Source organism: Oryzias latipes, chromosome 16 (assembly GCF_053564925.1).
Source record: "Oryzias latipes strain Hd-rR chromosome 16, Olatipes_Hd-rR_3.1".
Classification (NCBI taxonomy): Eukaryota; Metazoa; Chordata; class Actinopteri; order Beloniformes; family Adrianichthyidae; genus Oryzias; species Oryzias latipes.
This window is the reverse complement of record NC_136252.1, coordinates 33,672,369-33,698,913: the sequence shown is the minus strand read 5'-3', so window position 1 is coordinate 33,698,913 and position 26,545 is coordinate 33,672,369. Positions and strand designations below refer to the sequence as shown.

Sequence of the window (26,545 nt, the reverse complement as noted above, 5' to 3'; positions counted from 1 at the left end):
GCATCAGTTTAAAGCACCACAGCCTCCAACCAGAAGAGAAACAGACGCGGTCTGCAGTGGATCAACATCCAGCCTCAAGTCAATCTTTGCGTGTCTTTAAATATTCTTGTTTACTCCCTTTGAGTCGAAAAGACATTTTTTTTTTTTTTTTTTTGTGACCAGTGGGGCTTCAAAACCAAATCAAGGAAACCTAATTATCAATGGAGAGATGCTGGATGTTGGTGCGTTTCCCAAAAGCCGCCCGGAACGACTGGATATGACACAGGCGGTTAAAAAAAGATGGAAGCGCAGATAAAAGGGCCTCATTGTATCTGACCTGCTCTTCCACAACCCACGCCTTCAAAATTAACTTCAGAATGTCCGTTTTTTTCCCTTCCCCTCATGAGGCCTCAGCATGTGAAGCGTGTTTGTGTAGGTGCAGAGTTTATGTCCACGGAGACCACAGAAACGGCAGAATCCGATTCCCTTTGCACCCGTAAATCTCCAATAAAGAGCCCGTGCTGGCGTCTTCGTGGCTTAAAAATAAACGTAAAGAAACAGCGGCAGACGGGACTCTCACGGAGGACACCAACGATTTTGATGGAACGAATGGAGAAAACTGAACGGAGATGTTTGTGGTGAGATTCGCCTTTGGGAATTCTTAAGTCCATAATGGCTGCTTGGGAATATTTAGGACAAGTTTAAATTATGAGCTTAGGAGGCAAAAACAATGATTTAACATTCAAAGTAGTACCCACAGTGAAGCCAATAAGCAGTTGGAGAAAAGATGGATGTGTTCAGGTGTTTAGGAACTTTGGGCATCAAACTGAATGAGAATGCTCGCTCAGAAACGAGCCTCCGCTTATCAAGAGATTGGCGTTTTTGGGGGAGGCGGAAGTATTGCACAGATGTGTTTTTGAACGGTGCGTGTGCGCATCCGGATTCCTACGCGTCAACCAAACGCCAACTATCCCGGTCCGATCCATTACAAGGAAAAAAAGAAAGAAAAAAGGAAGAACGTGAAGTGGAACGGTGGGGTTCAAAACACTAAAAACCCAAACAAAATAACAATAATAATCATCTCTTTCTCTGTAACCATTCAGTGATGGTATGGTGGTGGTGGTGGTGGGGGGCATACTCACAACACACACATGAAGGCATTTCCATGCAAATTGAAAGGAGAAGGGGGTGACGGAGGAGCACGGCGGGCCCTCTTGTGGAATCCTGCCACAAAAGAGCCCCGGATTAAAGCGCACAATGGGAGTGGGGGGTCGGCATGTAAAGGGGAGTGAGCGGCATCGACCAACTCCTGCTCCTGAAGCCGAGGGGACGCTGTACCAGAGAACCTGCCGCCTCCACCAAGCCACGGGCCGCTGCCTGGCTTCAGGAGGATGGCGCCACAAGAGGCAGTGCCGCCTCTTGTGGCGCCGAGCGGAGCCTGAGGCCCCGCCTATGGTCGATGGGGCACCCGAGACTCGTGTGCCACGGTGTTGTGTCTGAGGTTATCCCGACATGACAGGAGGGTGCAAGAGTTCAACATGCTGAGTCAGCACAACTGGAGATGATATCAGTGTGTACAAACACGCGTGTGGTTAGCTTTTATCAGCCATCCGTGTTTCAGACTGAGGTTGTTTCAGTTTGAAGTAGCAGAGGTTCTGCTACACCATGACAAGATCATCATCTCATCTATTTTCTAAGTGTCTCCGGTCGTCTTTTGATTATCATTCGGCCGTTTTTAGCAGAAAATCCCCCCAAGAAACCCCATTTCGTTTCCCAGAACATGATTTCTGCAGAACGTTGTGGGCGGGGCTCCTGGCGCAGGCTAAGCACCGCCCTTGCTGCCTGTCATCCAGCTAGCTTACAGCCACTCACAATGTTGGGTGGGGGACCCAACATTACAAAAAGGGCGAGCCATCTTGGGAGCTATCCAGCCGTTCCAAAAATGCCTTTTTTTTCGTCTATCATCTTAAAAATTCGGTTTTTAAAAACACACTTTTCATCCAAGTGTAGGAGGAAGCGTCTATTCAACATCTACGCCAGTCCAGCCGTCTTCCTTTCAAGTGGCGGGAATTTTAAATTTGCAAATTTCTCCGACATAATCAAGGCTTCAAACCGTTTCAATGTGGTTTCTGTCAACAAGGAGTCCTGCATCATGGGGGGGTTGGTGTCTGGAACTGGTCTGAGCCGGAGACCCTACTTTCTGACTGAGCACCAACCTTTGAACCAACTTTTACAGGACAATTTATTAGGACTGTAGGTCTGCAATTTTGAGTCTTGGATAATGTTTGAGCGCTTGGAAAAGAAAAAGTCATCAAAACCTAATAAAAAATTGACATTTTTTTTTTTTAATTTAAGATAAAAGCAACCGAGAGAAACAGGAAGTCCTACTTTTATAGCAAATGCATTGGCTTTAACCAACTAAAATGTGTTTTATGAAGAGTTTTATAGGTTTAGCAGTGTGCGTTCATGGGTGTGTTTATGTGTGTGTGTGTGTGTGTGTGTGTGTGGGCCCATGTTGTAACATACCTAGTGCATTGGCACGCGGGCTCTCACGGAGAACACACGTCCCCAGGTAGCCCTCCAGCTGGGAGGGTTGGCGCATGCCTGCACAGTCAGATGGCAGGGCACGCACACAAACACACACACAAGCACGCGCACACACACACACACACACACACACACACACACACACAGACAGGGTTGTGAGGAAAGAAAGACAGCGTTAAGAGCAGCTCGTCTTAAACAGCAGCCTGACTGAAGGCCGGCTGTGAGCCGCAGCGTTTTCCCGTTTGAGGAAACAGCTGCGACAGAAAAACAAAAAAAAAAAAAACTGTGTAGGTGGAAGCAAGAAAACACACAAACGCTGCAGCTCCTGCAGGAACCAGTGCTCCCAGTCTGATGTCACTCAGACAAAAAAAAGCATCAGATAAGATCAAAACGCCGTTTTTACACGGAGGCGGTGAAATATTTCAGCTTCTATGATCAGGAGGAGAAAAGATGAAGAGATTGCTAAAAGCTAATATCTGAAGGCAATCGAAAGGCGGGAATTCGGACGCGTTTCTCCGTCTGCTGGCATTACAGTTCATAACCTCGTTTGCTAGCGGGTCAAAGGGGATTCTGGGAGATTACAAGTTCTAATTGAATTTCAGGATAAAGTCGCTGCTGCTTTTCCTTTCACCAAGTGGGAAAAAAAAGGCTTCCGGAGGCCTCAGTATTAGTTTAGGCAATAATGGATAATTCAGAGATAAGGCTGGATTCAAACTCACAGTAACCTCCAGTTATTAGATAAGACGATAACTGGGTGTTTGAGCGAACGCCGTGAGACAAAGAGGCGCTCAGTCGGGGCACATATTGTGGATGACGACGGGTGTGAAAGTAAAAAAAAATAGTCTGTGTGCGCGGAGAAATAAGAGCGCCATACTTTGCGCCCCCTCCGTTTTGCTTACCCATCATATCTTTTGTCTTCTTGAAATGTTTATACCAGCGCCCAAATTCCTGACACTTCGCCGCCGACACATTTGCATAGTAAGTGCTGTTCACAATGGAGGAAATCATACTCTGAAAGAGAGAGATTGATTGAGAGGGAGGGAGAGAGACTTTAGATTCCCGTTTGCAGGAGTAAAAAACAACAACAACAACAAAAAAAGACGCAGAAATATTGTGAAACATGCAGAAGCAGCAGCGCTGGAGCTTGTCAAGACAAAAAAACAGTAAAACCCAGCACTAAAACAGCGAGTGAAATATGACATGCAGAAATCTGAGATCTGTTTTAGAGAAGAAAACAAGTTACATCCTTATCTGTTTGTCTTATCAAATGCCTCTGAGTTGGTCTGGTTTCCTTTAAAGAGGGATGTGCTGAAGCGCCTGAAACGTCAGACATGTACCTTCAAACGCAGCAAGATGGCGGCGAACGGTGGCGGAACTGGGCCACGTAAACAGATTTTATTTTGCAGCTCTTTATTTATGCAATCTGTTTGAGGTAAGGAGTGGAGCAGATTGAGGGGGGGGCCACAGCGAGCATGTGGATCTTGCCCCCCTCTCTGAACGTTCCCTTCCGCCGCCGTCACCTGAGAACAAACGAAGGGAGCCGCTCTTCCTCCGCTAACACCTTTGCAGCCTCCGGGTGAAAGCCGGGGTCGGCGCCGTTTTTTTTCCGATCGCTATAAATATTCAAAGCAACCCAACCATCTGGTTTCAAAATAAAAGGTCTGCCATCTTGATCATCTTCAAGGAAATATGCGCGTGGAAGGATAGAGATGCGACCTTTCAGCTGCACCAGCAGGAAGGTCGGTGAACTCCTGACCTCCGCCGTCGGCCCGCGTCACGCTCAACCAGGTTCACGAATGTAGGCGAGGGACCAAAACCGCCGCAGATCCGGGACATCTTCTGTGCCCAGGTGGAGGCAGACGCTGCGCCCCTTTGTCACCATTTTCAGTCACATTGGAGACTGCAGCTGGGTGTGAATCTGTGCCAACCGTGCTGCGGTGCATCATCCCATCATAATGGAAAACAAGGGGGGGTGGGGGGTCCGCGGTTGGACTTGTGCACTACAACAAAGGAGGCTTTTATATGTTTATTGAAAAGCCTTCATTCAACACAAACCACGGTGGAGTTCAGGTCAGGGTTAGGAAGTCAGAATTAGCCTTTAAATGAGTCACACATTCGCGCACAGAATGCTCTTTATTCCACTTCCACGCAGCTACAACCACGTTTGAACCTTCTGTCGCTTCTTTAAAGGTTGGTTCTTTGCTGCTGAGAGGAGAGAAGTTCTCCATTAAGTGGAGGGGGGGGGGGGGGGGGGGATAATGAACTCCTCCTCTGCAGCCTGCCATCTTTTATTTACAGTATATCTGGGCTACGGCGGCTCCAGGCGAGAAACGCCGGGCCTGCGGATCTTTCCCGCTCCCTCTTCCTGCGCCATCTTTGACACAGATGTTCTAATAAACGCTCCTCATTAATCAGCCTTCTCCCTCAATACATCACTCTGCCTCTCACTGGGGGCCGCCGCCTGCATGTGTGAGGGAAACAATGCGCACACCTATTTTTCCCTCTCGCCGCCGCCACCGCCGCCGCTCTGTCGCGCACGCACGCGCCTTCAAGTGAAATCAAGCAGATAACCAGAGCCTCTGCCTCCAGTGTGGAGCCAGCAGGGGGGCTGCGTTTGTCAACAGGTAGCAACGCTGTGTGTGTGTGTGTGTGTGTGTGTGGACCCTTTAAGTGATAGCCATCTGCAGTACAGAAAGCTTATCAGCAAGACCAGGAAGCGGCACTGGGCTACTATCAGTCCCCAACATCTACTCCACTCCCCGACATGGGAGACAGGAAGAGAGGAAAGTGTGTGTGTGTGTGGGTGCGTGTGTGTGTGTTTGTGTGGTACCAGTGCAGCTACTTTAGGCACCCAGCTGCCAGCGTGGCACACAATCTGACAAAGACACAAAACCGCAAACCCTGCAGACAAAACTGTGCTGCTACACAAACACGGTCACACAATTTTAGCCTGATGTCTCGAATCAGCTGGGGGGGGGGGCACATCCTATTTTGCGACACTGTGCCTCGTCTCTCGCCAACATCTAGCAGAGATCAATTATGGCACATTTCCACGTCAACTGGGACCCCCCCCCCCCCCCCCACCGTCGCCGCCATCATCATCATCGTGCCCTTCAATGCCACACACAAACACAAGCGTGCACATCCACACACACACACACACACACACACGTCAGACGCCAACCAGGTGGCGGCCGAGGTGGTGCAGGTCTGCAAAGACGGCATTCTGGTGAGTATCTGCTGCTGCAGGGCGGGAGGCGGGGCTTGTTGCTGCGAACGCGGCTACGAGGCCCCTACCAAAAATTTAGGATGTTAATAAAAGAAAACGGCCGATATTTGCCCCCCACCCCCAAAAAAGGAAGAAAATGAAAATGTTTGACAATAGACGCATTTCACCAAACTCCTCCCCCTCCCCCTCCCCAACGTTGCTCTCTCACTTTCATCTGGTAACCTCCGTTTTTTTCAATCTGGGATTATGCAGAAGAATTTTAAGGAAAACACTAATCCTAAAAAGGTGCTAATCTTCTGCCCCCCCCACCCCGCTATAACCCCCCCCTTTCTCCTCCTACTTGCTTTTCCTTTTGGGAAGGGTCAAAAGAGGAGACGTCACGGCTCTGACGGCTGGAAGTCAAGTTTTGTCATGACAACCTGTAAACGCCTCCATCAGGGTGGGGTGGTGGTGGTGGTGGGGGGGGGGGGGCGCAGACCTCATCCCGGAGGCCGTCAAACACTCAAACCCGCCATCTTTTGGGAGGAAATGCTAATCCCTGTCAATTCCTATTAGTGTAGTCGGACTAAAGATTGTCTGCATTCGTTTGCGTTGAGTCTCCGTGTTTCTGCGAGAAGATCGACTCGTTCTGGACGTTTCCGGTGGATTAGAAAAGCCGTCTGCGTTCTGGTGTAGACGCCGTCGAGCTACAATCACCAACACACAAACACAACACAAACGCAACATTAAGCTAGTTTACCTGGACGTATTTCTGTTGACAAACTAAGAAATCTTAATCTCAGCGAATTTATAGACAACCTATAGAAAATTGTTCACTTCTAGTTTCATTACAAACTCTCCATTATGATAAATAATCTGATGGTTTCTGTAAAAAAAAACTGCTTGTTTTCAATCCTACCTTCTCACTTCTCATGGGAACAATACAGGGGGGGCTTCAATATTTTAAATCATTCTGACCCACAGCAGTCCAGGACTGCAAGGACGGCGGCACGTTTGAGTGAAGCCCCGCCCACCCTGGCCACATATTAAAAAAAATGTAAACTTTGGGAAACTACTTTGGGGAAAACAAAATGTTGAAATTAGACGTCGTCTTGCAAGAGCGATCTTATGAGCCATGACATTAGGAATGTGGGCGTGGTTAACAAAAAAACCTCAGTTGCCATGGAAATCCAAAAGTTTACTTTTGCAGATTTTTCTAAAAGTTACGCAGATCTGTTGGTCAACCTCAGGAGACCAAAAAGTAAAACGGTTGCTATGGAGATAAACCTTTTAACGAATGGGAAAGTGAGGGGGGTGTAGAATCCCTTAGCCAGTCAAAGGGGAGGACAGGTAGTGCTTTTGTTTAGTTTAAATAACCTAAAGGCCTTTCTATAAAGCAACAACAAATACACAAAATAACACTTTTTTTTGACGCAACAGCGCCCATTTTGTAACCTTTGGATGTGTGTTGATGAAAACGCGGAGGGAGAATCTGAAAATGAGACAGACTGAGCGAGCTTTGTGTGTTAAACCCTCTGAGCTGGCGTGCGCTCTCCTCTGAGCCGTCTTCACATATGGACCGTAAACAGGGTGATTACCAGACCGGGCTGGGCTGCGCCTGAATGCCACCCAGGGACTCTTTACATCATCAGTGTGCAGCCCGTGCCCAGTCAAACACACACACACACACACACACACACAGGTGTGCACACGGCGGCCTCTGCAGATTTACGTTCACACACAGATCATGCAGTCATGCGTTCTGTACGTGAACTATACCCGCCCCTGCACTGCATTGGTGACGTTTGCACACGACCCCTACCGTGCTCTGGTCTTTTAGCTCCTTTCTGGCGTGCACTGTGCACGTTTAACGTGCACAGTGCACGCCAGAAAGGGGCTAAAAGAGAGAGAGAAAAAAACAGAATAAAAAATAAAAAAAGGAGGAAAACAATCTGGATCATTGTGGGATTGCTCCAGTGTTTATCTAACAATAACCATATGTTCAATAACACCTCTGCTTTTTGGCTGCCTCTGCTTCAGCACGCCTGTGTGGATTGTGACCAAAAACAATAACAAACCTAAAAAATGTTTTTTATACCATCGTGCGACAAACAAAGTGATTGATTTGGGTTTGCTATGCCGATTCTCTTCCACGCTCGATCAAACTCAGGGCATTTGATAAGATAAAAGACAGAGGTGATGGAGGAGAAGGAGGGAGGGGGGTTTGTTTTGGCGAGCGGTATGGTAGCATGGGGGAAGGGGGGGGGGGGGGGTTGGGGTTACTTCAGATTTTTCTTTCATTCTTTGCTCTGTTTGTTTCTTTAGAATAAGCAGTTTGGGCTTCAGCACCTGTGATAAAGGACATTCTTTAGCCAGAGAGCTCTGATTCATGTCTTTGAGTAACTCCTTGAGGGCGTTTCTTACTGTTGAGTGGCTCCATTGCTCAGGCGGCAGGTCCTCCAGCTTAGGACAACTGTGGAGACACACAGGGAGGGGGGCAATGAGCAAAAATACAAAGCAATCATTTTTTTATGTCCCGTTTTGTCATGGGTCAATTTGACCCGTTCAGAAATGTAAACATCTAGGAAAAATATTACTGTTTTCAGTATGAAACTTCTTCTGCTTGCCTTAATTACCGTATTCAACATATAATATGAAAAGCGTTCATCTCACATACTTGCAACCCCCACCACAGATACTGCTCGGGTCAATTTGACCCAGCCATTAAACTGGAGGTACAAGCCTGTCAGAAATGTCAGTATTTCTTTCTACGCCGCTGTGAGACATATGTAATGAAATATTTAAAAAAAAAAAAGGTTTGAACATGTTTATTTTTTTATGAATTACCTGATAGTTGAACCAGAAGTCAGGAACACCATTGCACTAAATATTAATAAAATAATTAGCAATTCATTAAATATTCGCACTGCCTGTTAGGATTTTTTTGTGTGTCAGACATCTTTTGGATAGTTAAACATGCACCGGGTCAAACTGACCCGGGAACACCATTTCAGTTTCTTACAAATGACCATAACAGGAGGGTTAAATACTTCAACATCAATCTAACAATAAAATATGGCTTCAACAGCATCTAAAATATTTCAAACATGAGCTTCAGCAGAATCTGATGCACATCTACAGTCAAGTTTTCTTTTTTTTGCTCAGTTTTCTCTGACGTCTTTGGTCCATTTTAGTTGTTAAATCTTGTAGTCCGAACACCACATTTGGGCCCCCCCGTTTCAGAAAAGCAAGCTATGCCGCGAGAAAATCTGAGATTTGAAAACACATACGATGGTATTTTTGTACATTGAAAGAACATTTTGGGTTTTAACAGCCCATATTGTTGAGACTACAATTAAAATGGCAGCAATGTTTGATTTTTCTTGTGCTTTTCTGAAAGCCGGGATCATAAAGGTGCCACAAAAAAAAAAAAAAAAAGTACAGTTTGTCTGGTGTTTTAACCCAACCACCGCCGCTAAAAAGGCTGAAGTTCAGCTCAGAAATGACGTGAAGGTTTGCATTAACATGAAGAAACACCAAACAGTTCCTTAAATGATGAGCAGGTTCTGTGTCAGAGCATCACTTCTTAAATGCACGTCTCTTTTAGGCGAAACATTTGCATCAAGCAGCAAAACACAGTGGCCCCCAACCCCTGGGTTGCAGAGAAGGAGAAAAAATAAAATATATATATATATATATATATATATATATATATATATATATATATATATATATGCAGTTTTCCTTCTTTTTTTATTTACAGCCTGATTCTGAATGATGTTTTATTTTTGAAAAACTAGTGGATTCCACCACATCCTTCTCATTCTTTGTGCAGTTCTAGTTGTTCAAACGTTGGATTCATGCCCATTTTATTTTATTTTTTAAGTGTTTTCCTTTATTGATGATTTTATTGTTATCGTTATACTGTGCTTCTTTGAATTTTACCTATGGTTTTAGAGTATTTATACAGCACTTTAGATTTCTGGCAGATGTTAAATATCAATAAAGATTGATTGATTGATTGATTGATATATTTAGAAAAATACCTTTATTTTTGTTGGTTTTTTCATCTGTCGCTAAATTTTTTTAGCTTCCACTTTGACGGTAATGGATTAAGGGAAAATGTACGTCACATTTTAATGTTGCCTACATGAAATCTAGTGAACCAATAGGGTTTAAAGACAATATTTTACAGAGAAGAGGATGAACTTAACGCTCAAAGGAGAAGAAACACGGTCTGTGGCCGGAAAAACAGCCTGTTGCTCCAAACATTTCTTTACATTGTAAGAATCGATTTATTAACGTACTGCATCCTTATGTGCAGCAGGTTAAAGGTCATCTGTTGGAGGGGGGGAAAAAAAACAGCAGGGTGTTCCTGCCGAAAAGCAGATAATCGGTCCTGGAAACGGCGTTTTGGCGTCTTCTCTGCAGTAATCAAGCGTCAGGCTGCAAACAGGCAATTTGGAGGCAAATTACCCCCCCCCCCCCAGTATTGGTCCGGCCCCGTCTGAGGCGCATGGAGAGTCAGATGGGGAGCGGCGAAGGCACGGGGGCCGGGGCTCGGCTTTCCTGCTGCAAGCGTCCCTCCAAGACAGACAGATTTCATTTGGCGCATCTAGCAGATGCATCTGGAGATTGCCGTGTCTCTGTCTGCCTGCCTCTCCTCCCTTTCATATTCTCCCTCCGTCCCCCCCCCCCCCCCCCCTGATTGTTCTGATTAGTTAATTACTTTATACAACACATCTGCTGGATTGATGCATGAATTATACATCAGCTGCATGTGGCGACTATTATTTCGTGTTACTTCTACCTTCCCGGCTCGTTGTGCTCGGCGAAACAATTCAAGGTCTCGCTGGGTAGATTTCTGCAGCAGGCTGGGAGGCTGGGTGGGGGGCAGGGGGGAGTAAATCCAATACAGTAATACAGACAGTATGCAGCAAGCGGGCCACCTCTGAAATCTGGGTTTGTGCATGAAGCCGTCACCGCGACGTGTGCGAGGAAGATGACGAGGTGGCAGACGACCAGGAGTAAGAGGCGCCGTGGTCGAGGCCGACGCCTCAGACCGCTGGAGCAGAGAGGGGAGCTCAGGCGACCTGGGCTGGACGCAACCCCTCCTCACTCGGATGCGGGACACGCTCGCATCCGCCCGAGTGAGATGGGAGTGCTTGACTGGTGATGGGGGTGGAGACAGAAGGAGAGGGGCTCCCCAGACGGCTGCAGAGCGGTGGCTTAGCACGCCGCTCCCAACCAGCGCCAGTCCACAGTTGGAGAGGCTTTGTGCCCATGAATGCAGCAAAGCCCCCACACCTGCATTTTCAGACGAGCAGCTTCCAGGGTTTGAGGACAAACGGCTCCTTTGGAAGAGTCTCCTCTGCACACGAGTTGTTCGAGTCGCCTGCAGCGGCGGCAGCAGCAGCTCAACTCACTCCAGGATGGCTTATCTGAGCTTCCATCTCTTGATGGTTGACGTGGCGGAACGGCGTCCACGTTTCACTGCTGGCAGAACCAGTTCTTAGTGTCCCCCCCAGTCTCCTGGGAGTGGTCAGCGGTTGTGGGCGGGTCCTGCTCCCTGCGGTGAAAAGGCGCGTGACGCTGCTGCAGTCACAATAACGCAACAAGACCGATACCGTGAGGAAGGGGGACGTTTGGGAGTCCGCAGCTGAACGGCTTTGGTCAATCCGCTCCTCAACATGCAGGTGATGAAGTTCTGCACCAACCTGAAGAACCGGACTCGTCTGCAGCTTTGAAGTTTGACCCAGAAACTCTTCAGCGCAATCTTAACTCCCAAGTCACTCCTGTTTGGCTGCAGGCCTCAACTCCACTTTTCCCCTTAAGCTAACGCTCCTTGAAGCTCCACTGACTCCGTTTTAGTAGCCCCAAACCATCAACCCTCCACCGCCGTGCCCCAAAGTGGGCGTTTGAGACCAACAACTAAAGGATTCTCCAGAACTTGTTGAGATCAAAATCAAAACATGAATATTGGAGAATTAAAACTTCAAAATCTGAAGCAATTAACAGACTACAGGACGTAAACAATCCGACTGTTTTGTGAACCCTAACCCCCTCCCCTCTATTTATAAATAGAGCAGAAAAGTGGGGTTTAGCAAATGCCTACATCCTAACCCAAACCCTAATAAACTGACATAACAGTCGTTCAGCTCAGACTCAGAAAAAGATGGGTGTCCATTCATAAAAAAATGCTTTAGCATAAAAAATAAAGCATTTGCAGAAACACGCATGTGCTGGTATCAACAATTAACTGACCGTGCTTTTTGAATCAGGTGATGAGGAGCTTCACGTGAGATTTTCATTCTCATGAAGCTCCTCCCATCCTGAAAAGTTGACAATTTCCATGTCTTGTCTTGGTTTTTTTTACATCTTATTTTATGTCTTCTTGAGTTTTTCCCATTTAAACTTTTTCAGCTGCAGATTTTTTCCTGAATTTTTGAAACTTCAGAGGAAGAATCAGGAATGTTGGACATTTATATCAAAGACCAAACAACCGCCCACATCTTCCCTCCAGGTTTAGCTCTGTGTTTGCAGTTATTTAAAACTCTTTGTTTGGCATTAATGTAACCGCTAAAAATGCACATGATTGATACGCAATATTATCAGAATTATCAAATGTTAGTTTAAGCAACAAACGGCTTAAGGATCTTAAGACGCGTTACTCTGAAAGCCAAGTCGACTGCAGAAATTAAGACTTTTATTCTGAAGGTTTATGTGTTTTATGTCCTCAACACCACAAAGAACTGCTCAGCAGGAAAGTTGGGGATTTTCAAATGAACCAGGATGTCAAAAATCAAACGTCTTAATCTGGATTATGGGAAGTTTTCTTCCTTTAAGGTTTTTGAGAAGCCTTTAGCAGGTTTCATCCTCTGATTTCAGGCATGTAAACACGGCGTGCTCCTCACCTGTGCAGCTGGATCTTGAGCGTGACCACGTGGTAAACGTCCTGCAGCATGTCGGCCACTGTGGCGTCCGGCGCGTCCGTCACGTACGACAGCGGGACGGGGTTCCACTTCCCCACCTGAATCATACCTGCGGGGTGAAAGCGCGTCAACGTGGGCCGGAGCGGAGCTCGCCATCGGCGCTTTATTTAAAACTGCAACACTGGCGTGCTGTGATGTCAGCAGGGGAGAGGTGTGAGTCAGGGTTTGCGTGCGTGTGTGTGTGTGCGTGTGTGCGATAGGGATGGACTACGCGCACAAATATGCATCTTAAAATAGCAAAGCTCAAACTGCATGTGTTCCTGTGCAATTACAGTCTTGCCTCCACCTACACAACACGTGTGCATGGAGATACACACATGCAGGCCACTGTGTGATATCTGTCAGCGTGTGTTGCAGTTATGGTGGAGGGGGTGGGAGGAGTCACCTTTGGCCTGGGCGGCGGAGCTGTGAGAGTAGCCCAGCGACAGCAGAGCCATCTCGATGAGCTGGTTGAACAGCATGTCCTTGCGCACCAGGACGAACTCGGCGTGCTCCTCCTTGCTGTCGAAGTCCATGGGGTTCTCGTAGTGCTCCACCACGCAGAACACCGGCAGCATGTTGCCTGCAGACACGGCAACACCCGGGTTCTGGGGGTGAGGACTCTGACCGTCAGCCGCTCACAGGGAGTCATATTTAGCCCGATGATCGAGTTAGGTGAGGAGAAATGATCTTTCAGAGTGCAGTTCCGGTGCAAAGACTCTCCCATTCCCATCAGCACCAGGAATCCAACGTCAGGCAGAATTCACCTCGCGTTGGGGTTAAACACGGTAAAAACGGGGAAACATCACCGTTGAAGCCTTTTCCTCCCAAAGCAAAGGCCTCTCCTGCTAAACGGAGTCACCAGCAGCTCGGTCGACTAAAAAATGAAGAGTCCTGGTCCAGAAAATGAACGTTTACTCTGCAAATTTCACCCAATGTGCTTTTGTGTTAGAGAAGTTTTAATAGGGAAAGTGAAAAGCGTCTCCCCGAATAAAGAAACCGTGTTTACGTCCTGCTGTCAGACAGATTTCTACTTGTTTATCGTCTCTGCTGACCAAAAAAAAAAGATCCCAATATTTTCGGATCCTAGGCATTCCAGAAGATGCGCAGGGCTCCGACCAAACAATCGACGGGCCAACAAATGCAGAGGAATGTGCTGAAAGGGCTGCTTTTCTCCCCCCTGATTCTGATAGATACAGATCTGACAATAAAGACTGCTGTGCTGGTTCATTGGGGGGGGGGGGGGGGGTCAATACTGGCTTTGTTTCCAAAAGCCCAGAGAGCGCCGTGGCAGATATTATTATTTCGGACCAACTGTGGCTCCTGTGCGAAGCCTGAGAGGTGAGCCCGCCCCCTCTTTGCCAGCCTGGATGCTGGAGAAACAGCTGAAAGGATGGGGGGGGGGGAATAGCGGACGTTTCTCCCAGATGCATAAAAAAAACGAAAAAAATAAAGTGGAGAAATGACCCATCTGAGGACACAGCGACACATTCCAGGAGCTCCTGTCTCCCTATTGGCCAAAAAAAAAAAACAACAGACCAAAAAAGCTCCAGCAGCCAAGAACTTTTACGACTCCAGAACTGACTTCTGAATCTCACTTCCACTAAAAACAGAACCATAATCGTAAAAACAGACTCGACTGACGCCTTCTTCTTCCTCAAGAAGATGACTTATATTAATAATAAAACTTTGTCAAAGCTCCTAAAAGAAACTTCTGCCCACTGCAAACAAACGGCAGCATAGCAGAACCTTCCCCTAGCTTTGGTTTCAATGCACCAACGTCAAAATATTCTACTTTTCTGAGGAGAAAAGCAACTTCCTAGAAATGTCTTTTTTCTGTAAGAGCAGAATTATGCACAATAAAACTTCATTATTATGCCTGTGTCATTAATTAAGCAGTAAAAAGATGAGAATTTGCAGATTTTCCGCCGTGACGGTTTTATGGCGCCTCTTCGTTTAAGACACACGAGGAGAAACAGACGCGATCTCCTGCAGCGCCGTCTTACCTCTCTTGTGGAAGGTCTTCAGCAGGTGGCCGCTGGGCTTGTACGGGACCCCCGCCAGTTTGGCCCCGTTGCTGCCCAGTCGGGCCCGCCCCAGCGGGCTGCCGTTCTGCTCCAGCCGGGGCAGCTTGGCCGGCGGGGCCTTGGCTTCCGCCATGCTGTTGACCAGCTCCGAGTTCTCCTTGCCCAAACACGTCTCGCTGAGATGCTCCATCCTTCTCAGCGCCTCTGCTCACTATCACCTGGGGAGGGAAAGAAGCATTAAAGAAAACACCTGATGGGTGGGATTTTGGCTAGGCGTGAGGCTGTGGAGCTCTGAGAACATCTTCCACCTGAGAAGAGCGAATCTCCACATTCAGTCAGAGGAAAGTATTACAGTTATCCAGCAAACGTGGCGCTTAAAAATAGAATTTAAAACACAAACTCAGTTTCTCAGTGAAGAATTTGGATGGTTCCAAAGCAGAAAAAGTATTTTTAATGATATTTTGGATTTAAGATTATGAATGTGGACGAAAAATCTTCAACTTAAAATTCTAAGTCCAAATCATTATTTTTATTAAAAACTTTTATAATAAACCCCTTTATTGTTTCCCTGTTTATGTATTTACAATCATTTAGTCGTTTTTTTAAGCTATACTTTTAAAAACTTCTAAATTCAAATTTTTTTATACATCTATATTTATATATATAAATACATTTGGTTTTGGATGAAATGTTGACCTGTGGAAGGCCTGGGGAGGAGACAAAGTAGTTCACAACTTTGTAAAGTATGTGGGCGCGTGCCTGCATGGGCGCGCGCGCAGCTGCTGACTCATGGGACCCGTCATGAAAAAAAGTTGAAGTGAGGAGGGGCAGGGGGTGGATGGGAGAGATGCTTCACCCACAGGTGCTCAGGGACGAAACGCCCCGCGGTGCATGCCGGTTAATACCCATGGATGGACATGAACTGGGATGCTTTCGTGGGAAAAGTGAGGAGCATCTCCCCCCCCGCCCCCCACGCCAAAGATCACGAACTCCACCATTCATGACATGCAATGAGGCAACTAATTCAGTACAAATAGGGGGGGGGGGGGGGGGGTCATAGGGACCCGGATCGGGATTCTAAACTAACCGACACCGGAACCGCTAAGAGCCTCCAAACCACCAACCTGAGACGTAGCACTTCAGCGGCGGGGGGGCGTGAACACCTCCCGGGAGACGCGCCTGCTTCAAGTTTGGCCAGGGTAGAAATGTAGAAAAAATATTTAAAAAATTAAAGAAGAACCCCCCCCCCCCCCCAGTAATTAAGAAGAAGAAGAAGAAAAAAAGTCCCGGCTCCGGAGTCTCTCTACGTCTTCATGACAGCCGACGCTCGTCAGAAAATAGACGCTTCCTCCCGCTCCGGCTGCCGGCGGCGAGAATCAACAACAGCCCGGGTCTGAGCGAGCGACGGCGGGGTCGAGCAGCACCACGGCGACCGGCAAACATTGGTAAATATGTTCCGGGAGAGGGGGGTTCCGCTCCGCGTTAGCTAACTCCGTCCGGCAGCGGCGGAGAGCCGCGACATTCAGTGCAAGGGGGGTGAAAGTGAGGAGGCAGCGGGTTAGCCGCGGGAGCAGCAGCCGCCACCGCCGAAGAAGAAGAACCGAGGAGAGGCTCCGATCGCGGGTGAAGCTGGTCGGCGGCTCGGCTCGATGCGACCGCCGGCGAGCGAACACTGACAGGCGGCCGCGGAGGCGGCAAACCGAACAGGTTCGCCAGACAAACCGAGGAGAAGCGGGGGTCAAAAAAAGTGCGGTCTACTTTCCCGTGTGGAAGGGGAAAAATAAAAAAGAGGCTCAGCGAGGATGCGGACGAGGAGCCGCCGGCGACGGTGCGTGGTGGGAGGCGTCCTGTTTGACGGGGCGTCCGGACGGAGTGCCTCTTTCTTTCTGCCTCTCCCCCCTCCGTCTCTCTGTCCCCATTAAATTATTAGTTGTATTGACTCATCACTCCCCCCTCTCCGCGCTGCTGCCGCTGCCTGCGCTTCCCCTCTCCTTCCCATTTCATCCGAAAGGGGGTGGGGGGTAAAGAAAACGGGCAAAACAGAAGCTTTTTTTTCTTCCAAAAGGTGATTTTTTTGTTGTTGTTTTTAACTGAACATCAGACGGGGAAAAAGTCCACAAAGCACGTAAATAAACGCGCACGTGCGTCCACACTGCGATTTCCGGCTGTGCGCGCAGGAATTTTTAATCAGCTTGATTAGAGTGAGGCGGTCCTGCATTTATTACCGGCCAACACACAGATGCTCTCACGCGCCCGCCCGCGCGCGAACATTTATTTGCGTATGTGTGTGTGTGTGTTACTTTTCCCTCCCTGTTCATTTTCTCCTTTACAATTTATTTTACTTTCGCCGCCAAACAAGTGAGAGGAACTATTTGACCTCAAAACCAGTAGGTCACTCCGCGCAGCCGCAGTCTCTTCTAACTTTAACCTGTTACAGTAAAGACCGAACAGAAAAGCCATCATTCGCACCAACAAAACTAAGTTAAAGTGATGAAATGTAATTTTTGTGGCATTTCTGCAAGGAAAACCACTGTTTTTTTTTTTTACTCTGAGCTGCATCAACATTGTTTTCCGGCTTCTCTCCACTTTCTGCACATTAAAGACATTTTACGTCTTGAGCTGCTTTAACTCCCAAAATCTGCACTAGTATGTCAAAGAAAGTTATTCCAACAATATTAGCCTGAGCTAATCTGTTGATGCTGTCAACAAAACCTTGAATTGTTGAGGGACAGGATGTTAATCTATTGTTATTATTTGGTCATTATTTCATGAGCTGGCATTAAGAGGAGCTAATCTGCTGAACTTGTCATTAAACACCCCGATGTGCTGTTTGTGTGTAAACACACCGGGTTTTTTTTTCTTCTTTTTGAGCAGAGGACCTCCTCGACCTGGACACATAACTAACTCAGGCGGGCGATTCTGTCTGTGCTTCGTGAACGTCTAGATGCTAAAGGAGCCAGAGGGGGGAGCGTGTGAGGCGAAGTTCAGCGTCCAGACCACAGGAGAAACGTGGCGAACGCACACGGAAAGCCCACGGGCTGAAGAGCGGATTTGGTTCGTACGTCAGCCGCCCCTTTTGTGTCTTTTTCAACAAAAAAAAAAAAAAAAAGAAACGAAGCAAAGCGAGACTCCGGATGATGATCAGAAGGAGATGAACGAGCGTTTCTGTCCACGCTGTGCGAGAACAAAACAGGAAACCAACAGAAAACAGGAAGTGTCTACACCTATCACAGAGCCTGGAGGTCAGAGGCATCACGCGTGCAAGAAAAAATCTTTTCCGGCCGCGTTCGTCTGCACGTGGCGCCGTAATTGATTCCTGCTTCACAAACGGCGTTTAGGTGGGCGGTTTTACTCAGACCAGATCCTTCAGCCGACGCGAAGGCCCTCCTCTGAGCAGCCGAGGCGGCGGAGGCCTCTGCTGCATCCGTCAGCAGCCACTGCCTCACACCCATGTGAGGTCAAAAGTTTACTCAGCTCCAGCAGCGGCAGAAAAAGCTCACAGGCCAGAGGTGGAACGGCGTTTAGAGCTGCTCTTCAGGGGGGTTTGTGGGGGCTGCTGCTGTGAGAAACACACTTCTTCAAGCTGCTCTGACCGAACCTTCGCCTTGAAGAAGCTGCTGCACAGATTCAGAGGTTCCCATCTGAGTTTTGGGCTCTTGAGCAGGTGCTGCACACTGCTGGGGAGGGTGAGGCCTGGGGTCACAGAGGTCAGCTCTACACTGCATGAATTGCACTGCAGAAGCTCCACGTTTGGGGTTTTGGGGGGCGGAGCTGTCCTCTGCTTCACCTTGACTGCTCGTTTCTCGCCAGGTGTCCGTGTTTTTTGCCGTCGTTCTCCTCGTCTCTCTTAGCCGCTAAGGACGAAAAAAAACCCAAAACGCTCTTTTCCGTCTGGCGTGACGCAAGCAGCCGCAGTCATTTCCACGGCGGTTGTCGGGCGCCATCAGAGAGCATCGATAACCCCTGCCAGGCCTTGGCAGCGCCAACAGGTGCCGGCGCTGCCAGCGAGGTTGGCACGGACAGGGCTGCGGAAAAAAAACAAACCTCTGACATCCAGAAGGGCACAGATTTGCTCTGAATGCACCGCTGAATCGACACTGGTGATTATCAATTATCATATTCCGTTTCCCGGCGCGCAGGAAAGAGAGGGAAAAAGCCCGCTTTGGAAAGGCTAGCCGCATGCAGAATGCAGATTTAGCTTGTTTTTTGACACTGCGCCTCTCGTGCACGGGCGCCAGTGTTCAGGCCAGATCCAGCGCCTGACGCCTACATCTGCAAAGGCATCAGGAAAAACGGAGCGACAGGCTCCAAAGCCACGGCTCCACCTGCACGTTCCTCGGCTTCATCTTCACATTCTCCTAGAAAGAAACCTACACTGCTGCACCTTTTCATTCGGCGGCGCCGCTGACTGCACGTAGGTGTGATGTCTTCATGCTGGCGCCTCTAATGGGCATTAATACGATTATTTGGTTACTAATACAAATTAGGCTGCATATCCTGTGTGAGAGAACAGCACGGGGGCGACTGCTTCCACTTTGAGCCCTCGTCATGAGAGTCTCGCACAATAAGAGCACAACAAGGAGGCATAATGGTGTCAAGGAGGCTGCAGAGGAGGGAATAATCTGTGGGGGAATGAGACGGAGGGCGTCTGAACCCCAGCCACACTCCCAGCAGAAGGTGGAGCGCCGCAAAAAACACCAACCAGCTGCTGAGAAAGTCCAAATCCCGGCACACATCGCCAACTCGTGTCCACTTTTGGGTTTTTTCATTGGTAAAAGCAAAATGCAGAGGAGCGTTTTCAGCATCTTTGGCCTCTCACACAGAGAAGGTGTCAGACAGGAACCTCGGCGCGTCTTTTCTTTATTTTTAAATGTCATCTAAGTTTACACGCCGTCGTCTCAGAAGTGTCTTTATTTCAACTGTTGCACAGAAGAACGGCAGCCGGCATCCTCGTGTCCTTCCAATCACATCGCTTTCACGTCAGACGCTCGCTCGCTCGGGCGTCTCTGCCTTTCAGTTAGGAGGGTAAAAAGACCAAATGATTCACGGGTTTGGGTCCGGTGTGGGTGGAGGAGGAGGAGGGACGGAAAGGGGAAGGGGGGGATGTAATGAACCTGGGGTCGGCTCCTGAGTGCTTAATTGTTTTATAATCACATGGGGCTGACAGAAATAGAAGCAGGCCTGCAGCTCCCGTGCGCTGGCGGCGAGGCCCAACGCCGCCTCCCCATCAGGACCACTGTCACCCCCCCCCCCCCCCCCCCCCTTTTCATACGCCGAGGCCTCTGCCCCCGCAGGGCCCGTGCCGCCTCTCCTCTCAGGGATCTGCAGGCCCCCTCTTCCCTCTGAATCATAAAAGCAGACAGGTTTTGTTTTTCTTCCCAAATGAAGCCGATTCAGTTCTTGAAGGAACTGACTCTCCTGCCGCCGGACCCCCAGCCGCCGTCACATGGCAGAATAATTAAACTCTAATTCCTGCCTCGTGGATTGCAACAAATAAACAATTAATAGAGCGGGACACTGAGGGCAGCTCTGTGAGGCGGGGTGAGGCTTTTTCCTGAGGAGGCCGCAGGAAACGAGGGCAGGTGAAGGCGCAGAAACGCCGCTGCCGCCGCCGCCGCGCATGTTTCTCTTTGCAGTTTTAATCCTTTGTCAAAGGATGCATCAAGAACAAAGCAGCTGATAAGGCAGGAGCGACGGAGAGCCGCGCACAAGGCAGTATCTGTTGATATTGTTTCCCTGGAGGACGTGGGTGGGTTTTAACAACCTGATCTTAGCGAGATGCGCTTTCCTCTAAATCGCTTCTTTTATTTATTTTTTTGTTTCTGTCGGTACAAAAGATTGAGGAAAACCTACACAGATCAGACGAAGACAAGCAGCAGCAAAATAAAAGGAAAAAAACAAACCACATTTGATGAGGCTTATAATAATTTGATTGGAATGGTGAGAAGCTGAAAGTGTTTCCATCCCTAAACTGGGTTTGTTCCACTTTAAAGACGTGAGGGAAAAAACGGCAGCGTGTGGCTTTGGGGCGCCCTCATCACGAAAGCTAGAAATCTGGAGGAAGAGTATGGGAATCTTCTGCCAGAGGAAGAGCGCTGGAACATGTTGCAACATCTGTTTTAATAAAAAAAACACAGCAGATAATGACAAAAGCGAGCTGCTTAATCACACTCATGGTGGCATCGCTGGAATGCAGCCATCATTAAACCGACTTTGTCTTTTTCCAAACAAGTTGCAACTTGCTGTTGACAAAAAAACCCAAAAACTAGAGGGACTCATTGTTATCTTTCTCCTCTATTAGCAGTCATAACAGAGCAGTTTCATGCTGAGGCTTCCCCTAAGAGCCACACATTTACAGAAAAAAAAAAGAGAGACAGGCCTCCTATTTACTGGCGACAGACTAATAAATACATTTGCTGGCAGCTAAACAGGTATTTACTCCGCTCCCTACCACAGGTATAATTTGACTGTTTGCTGAGCTGTTATTCTGCCACAGCAATAATTATCGAGGTGGTAAAGGAGAGGATTAATGGTTTTAGCGCGGCAGCCGAAATGATGTGCATCTTTTTTGCAGCTTGCAGGAGGAGACGGTTGCGGCTTTCTGAGGGGACAGCGAGTTTCCTGCAGCCGCGAGGTGCAAGAGCTGCAAAAAAAAATAAAAAAAGAAAGGGGGGAAGAAAATGACAAGCTGTGCTTTCCAGGGTGCAGACTAATTGGTCTCCGGGTGTCAGAGATCCCTGATCTGCACCTGAGAGGCCAAACCTACTTTCACGGAATGACGTGACACTTGCAAGCTGAGATTTAACAGAGAACCTGAAGCCCACATGGTTTGTGAAGATTACGAGTCGACTTCCTGCTCTTACACTCCTACGGTACAGTGAATGCAGCACACACTGCTTTCGATTAGTTGTAATGAAAACGATACTAAACTCTGAGGGGGTAAACATCAAAGTGTGATGAGGTGAGAACTGCGAGTAAAGGTGTACTTTTCCCTCCTCTCTCCTACCTGACTGTAAACCCAGGAGGAGTTATCGTAAGAGCCTGACGGACCGGCCAGGCGGCCAGATGATGAGGCTTCGCTGCTGGATGTTGTGGCGAGCGGGCAGTCCCCTCGTCCTCACACCCCGATTCTTATCACTCCTGCCAAACCTGTTTGCGTGGAGGGAGGGAGCTCGCCAAACGTGTGTCTGACATGCATGCGAGCATTTGTGTGCCACTTTCACAACCGCAAGCTGATAAATGAGGAGCAATGCCGAGAAGTTTGGCTCCAGGCTGCACAAACAAGCTGCCTTTGAGGCTTTTTGCTCCTGTCTGAGGACTTTTACAAGAAGTCACACGTGGCAGCCTGAGACAGGAAAGGCACTGTGTGTCACTGCAGTCAGAGGCACTGACCAGATCAACCACAGCACCTTGAACTGCCTCAGATCTGCAGAGATAAAAGGAGAAAAATTACCGTTGCTGTGCCATAACCTGTTTTCTTACTTGCAGGAGAGAAACAACTTTATCTCCCAAGTGCATGTAACTCTGCAAAACTCCTGACTGCAGCAGAAACAATATGCTGTCTCTGGTCAGATTGTTTCAGGGATAATCAGCCTTTAATAATCTGGTTTTTGCAGAGCAGTGAGGATGTGCGCGGCCATGAGCGCGCTCCTGCTGGTGTCTGTCTGTCTGCCTGTGAGTACTCATCGGCGGCTGGGGGGAAGCCGCCGCCGGCCTGAGCTGCTGGGTGAAAAGTCCGCTTTCCTCTTTAAGGAGCAGAGGAGCGAAACCTTGAGGAGCCCGAAAAACCGCAGAGCCTCGGCGCCCACGCACCGCTATCTCTGTCACTCACGCGCACGCCGACGCACGCACGGCGGTCTGCCTGTACCTGAAGTGACACGAACAGCATCTCTGCATCATCACGTGTCTGCCTCTGGCTCACTGACGGTCGCGCCAGAGAGCTGCAGCCACGCGCAAACTTTATCAAACTGCAGCGCGAGGACGAAAGTTGAAAGAAATCAAGTTTGAACAGAATCTTTAACAAAAAAGAAAGAAGGAAATAAAGCGAGGCCTGAATGTTAAGAAGTGTCTTTCAAATCCATGTGGGGTTTCTAGCGGCTCAGGAGCATCCGCGCCTCTGAACGCATCACCTAAACAAGTTTCAGAAGCGCTTTAACGCACGTGCGCCAAAACCAACCCCGGCAATTATTTGCCATGTCTGTCGTGTCACCCCCAAGAAATTCTTCTTCGGGGTGTTGTGGAGAAGCTGCCCTGAAGTGACTGAACTTTAGGGAAATTCAAAGAGACTCGTGACAGCGCGCGTACCTTTGCAGTCAGCAGCCTTCCGAGTCCGACCTCCTGTTTTCCATCAAAAGTTGAAGAAGCTCTTGTCAGCGCTCCACGGCGGCAGATCCAAAAATAGGCTACTTGCTCTGCGGGAGGGAAAAAACTGTTTCAAAAAGTCAAAAGTCCGAGGGCCGAAGAGGAGGAGGAGATGGAGGAGGGCGGGGGAGGTGTCGTGGAAACCGCGGAGGCTGAGGAACGCACGCAGCGGTGGAGCGCAGAGAGCGACCGTGCGCTGCGGGCAGCGGGGGTGAAGTACGGGAGAGGAGCGCGCGGCGGCATGTGAGGAAGGAGGGCTGCTGAGAGAGGGTGGCAGGTAGATGAAGCGCCCCTCCCCGTTTCTGATGCTCAAATCGATGATTTGCCAGCTGTGGCGCAGCTTGTCTCATTGCCCCACTTTGGTTTTTACAGCCGCTCCTCTCTGACGCGCCGCTCTCCGGGGACGCGCAGGGAGGGAGAGGAAGAGGAGCGGCTGCCAGGAGAGCTCTCGCGCTCATTCATTTTCATATTTACACGCCACATGTTTGCATGTCAAGGAGAGCAAGGAGGGGTGTTCAAAAAAAGTCTGGTTAGATCGTGGACTGCGCTGCGGCGTGCGTTCTGCTCCAAACGCAGCCAAAAGGCCGTAGCCAGCGCGCCGGAGCGCAGCGCGCCGCGCCGCTCAAACTAACCTCCAAACTCTATTTAGGAGTTTTTCTTTCTGTTAAATTTTGGGGGGAAATGTGCAAAAGGAAACATTTTTTTAATAAAAGAACATGGATCCAAACAGACTTTTATTTACAGAAAAATGTTTGATAATTGTTGCAGATTTGAACAACTGAATAATTATGTAACGACGATTCTCTCTGCTGAAGCCGTTTATTATCATTTAGAAATGTTTCCAATTTATTTTAACTGAGGGAACCACATTCAAAAATCTCTAGAAAAAGGATTTGGACTTGACAAGTTTGTTAAAAAAAAGACAAATATTATTTTTTTAATTAACAACAAAAAATAGGAGCATAAACATATAAATGTATTTTTTCATTTAGCTTATTAATTTGCTCAAGAATAAATTTAGTCGATTTCTGCGTAAAAACCAGTTGGAATAAAAAAACTAAATGTGTTGAATTCTTAGAAGTTTCAGAGGCAAATTATTTGTTTTTTCCTTAACATAATTTTTAAACGATTGAAATTTTTTACAGATTTATTTGAATTATTATTATAATTTCTTAATAAGGAAACAAAATGTTTAAAAAGTCAAAGTCCGGGTGGATAAAAGCGGCTCCTGGATTTGCGCCGTTTGGCGCGTTTGTTTGTTTGTTTGCTAAAGTTCTTCTGCTCCGCACACACAGGCGCGCGCGCGCTCGGGATGAGTGACAGTTTGCATCTGCACGCGGGAGCACTGCTCTGCTCCAGCAGGTGCGCGGAGCCCACAGGTAACGCAGCTGTTTACTTACAACACGAACGTGTTTCTTTTGCTGTATTTAGCACAACACGCGGATCCAGTTTGCGTTTACACTTAATTTACACGTTTGTTTGAAACTGAATTAGAGGAGGAACAAAGGGAACAAAACACCAACAGCGGGGGGCGGGGGGGTCTGGAAAAATTCTGAAATAATTGCAGTCCAAAGCATCAGCTCTTATAGTAACTCCAGTTTACAAATCCTTCTCAGAAAAGTGCATTTGTTGTGGTTTCGGGACTCCACAAAAGTTTCACTATGAAGTAACAGAAATCTGCAATAAAAGCAGAGAGAGAAATCCCACCCCCGCACAAACCCGCAGCTCTCTGCTGGGACACCGGCTGGGAATCCAGCGGTTCCTGTAAAGACCTTCAAACACATAGAACCCGGTCCATCTGGACCTCAGCTGCTGGTTCCGACGCCGCCTCATGCAGCACCAAGCTGCTGTTCCTACAGTGGCCACAAGGGGGACCAAAGAGCCCGAACCCCGAGAGGCATCAGCGTTAAAGTGGACCCCCCCCCCCCCCCCCCCTTCTCAAACTTCACCAGCAGAGCAGACCCGGACCTTTGCATCCATCCTCACTGATGGAGCACAAAAGCGGAGCGGCACATGGGAGAAGTGTCGACAAACCAAAGCAGAGACATTTAATTATCTGGAGCTTTTTTTTCTTCTCTAAACAATAAAGAGCACTTGGAAAATTACAAGGGTTACACACCCCAGAATTAATCTTTGCAACCCATAACTAAACACAGAGACACTGTTGCTTCTCCATCAAGTGGGTATATTTTAATTACAGGCTATTGACTACTAAGAGTAATTTGTCTCAGAAAAATGCCCAAGAGCGAAGAGACAGACGTCTGGTCTAAATCTGGAATGCTCCACCGCTGCTGCTGCCTCTTTCTTCTCCCCTTCTTTGCAGCCCTGGGTTTGTGGTTAGCCCTCACAACTTTCCTCACTGGCTCGTTATAATTGCCGAGCCTTTAAAGATTAACAAGGATTCTCTGGATTTCTGCGAGCTCCTCTGTAATCAGCTGCAGCGGAAACAACGTTTTCTGCTTTTTTTTTGCCCTTTGTTCCCTCTTTTGATTAGAAATCTACAATAAAGAAGAAGAAAAAAAGTTGACCTCTGAGACAAACGGTGGAGCCAATCAGAGAACACCCCCCCCCCCCAAAAAAAGCGTGCTCGCCTCCAGCTGTTTGTGGGATGTCAGACTGCCGGGCGAAGGAGGAGGAGGAGGAGTAATTAGCGTCTGGTGCGAACTATCCCATCAGCTGCAGCCGTTTAGTGTCACCTTGTACATGTGGAGAGCGTCAGCTGAGCACGGCTGGCTGCCGCCCAGATGGTGAGGGAGTCTGTGCCTGACCAGGTACCGTTTCCGGTGTGTTTTCCTGCTCCAGACACAAGGAGGTCCTTCAAAGTGTAAATCTGTAACAGAAAAGGTGAGAACAGTCACAACTTTGCTGCACTGAAGGCTTCAGCCTCCCTTCAGAGTTTGACAGCTGCTCCAATTTCTGCTTTTTTTTTTCATGTGTGGAATGGAAACGCAGCTACTGAACGTAAACATTTCAATCATATTTGAGGTTCGATTAAAACTCCTTTTTTGTTTTTGTGATGCCAAACAGTGAAGCAGTTTCAATCATGTCTAAGACAATAAAACATCAAAAGTGTTTTTAAAGAAACAGCAGAGTTTGCTCTGAAGGCTGCAAATATTCCAGTTAATGAAAAAAAAAATAGATTTTTTTATGATAGATGTGCTTTCCCCCCCTCATGTTCACCTGGAAATAACAAACATGGAGCTGTCACAGCGCAGTACAACTTTTAATTGTAGCTTTTTGTGTCTTTCAAAAGCAGTCGTGCTTTTTCTGGATTTAAATGACAGACTAGGATTTTAATAAAATGGACATTTTACAGCAAATGACGCACCAAACCTTCTTCACATATTTGTGTGACCATAATGCATTGAATGTATTTATAGGAGGGTGTTGGTCACCGCGCGACACTGACACATGTTTGGCTTTTGCAATGAGGCATGCAGCTGGAGTACACA

General features: G+C 48.0%; 1 protein-coding gene and 1 long non-coding RNA gene across 7 annotated transcripts in view; one reads left to right on the top strand and one right to left on the bottom strand.

The window, feature by feature from the left end:
• satb1b (SATB homeobox 1b) overlaps nt 1-23,175 on the bottom strand; it is a 57,098-nt gene extending 33,923 nt beyond the window's left edge. Inside the window, exons 1-7 of one of the 6 annotated variants that reach the window (XM_023964087.2) lie at nt 23,037-23,175; nt 14,712-14,950; nt 13,112-13,288; nt 12,649-12,775; nt 8,084-8,207; nt 3,426-3,537; nt 2,506-2,583 (exon numbers count right to left, since the gene is read on the bottom strand). In XM_023964087.2, the coding sequence (XP_023819855.1) occupies nt 2,506-2,583; nt 3,426-3,537; nt 8,084-8,207; nt 12,649-12,775; nt 13,112-13,288; nt 14,712-14,922 (829 nt within the window). In that variant the 5' untranslated portion in view covers nt 14,923-14,950; nt 23,037-23,175. Of the gene's footprint in view, nt 1-2,505; nt 2,584-3,425; nt 3,538-8,083; nt 8,208-12,648; nt 12,776-13,111; nt 13,289-14,711; nt 14,951-15,856; nt 16,063-23,036 lie in introns of those variants that run through there. The other 5 variants (XM_023964090.2, XM_023964088.2, XM_078933633.1 and 2 more) reach the window with 5 other exon arrangements.
• LOC144984611 (uncharacterized) lies at nt 16,039-23,602 on the top strand. Its single transcript, XR_013648406.1, has 4 exons — nt 16,039-16,177; nt 17,677-17,786; nt 22,349-23,370; nt 23,466-23,602. It is a non-coding gene; the product is annotated as an uncharacterized LOC144984611 (long non-coding RNA).
• Nucleotides 23,603-26,545: the final 2,943 nt, after the last annotated feature.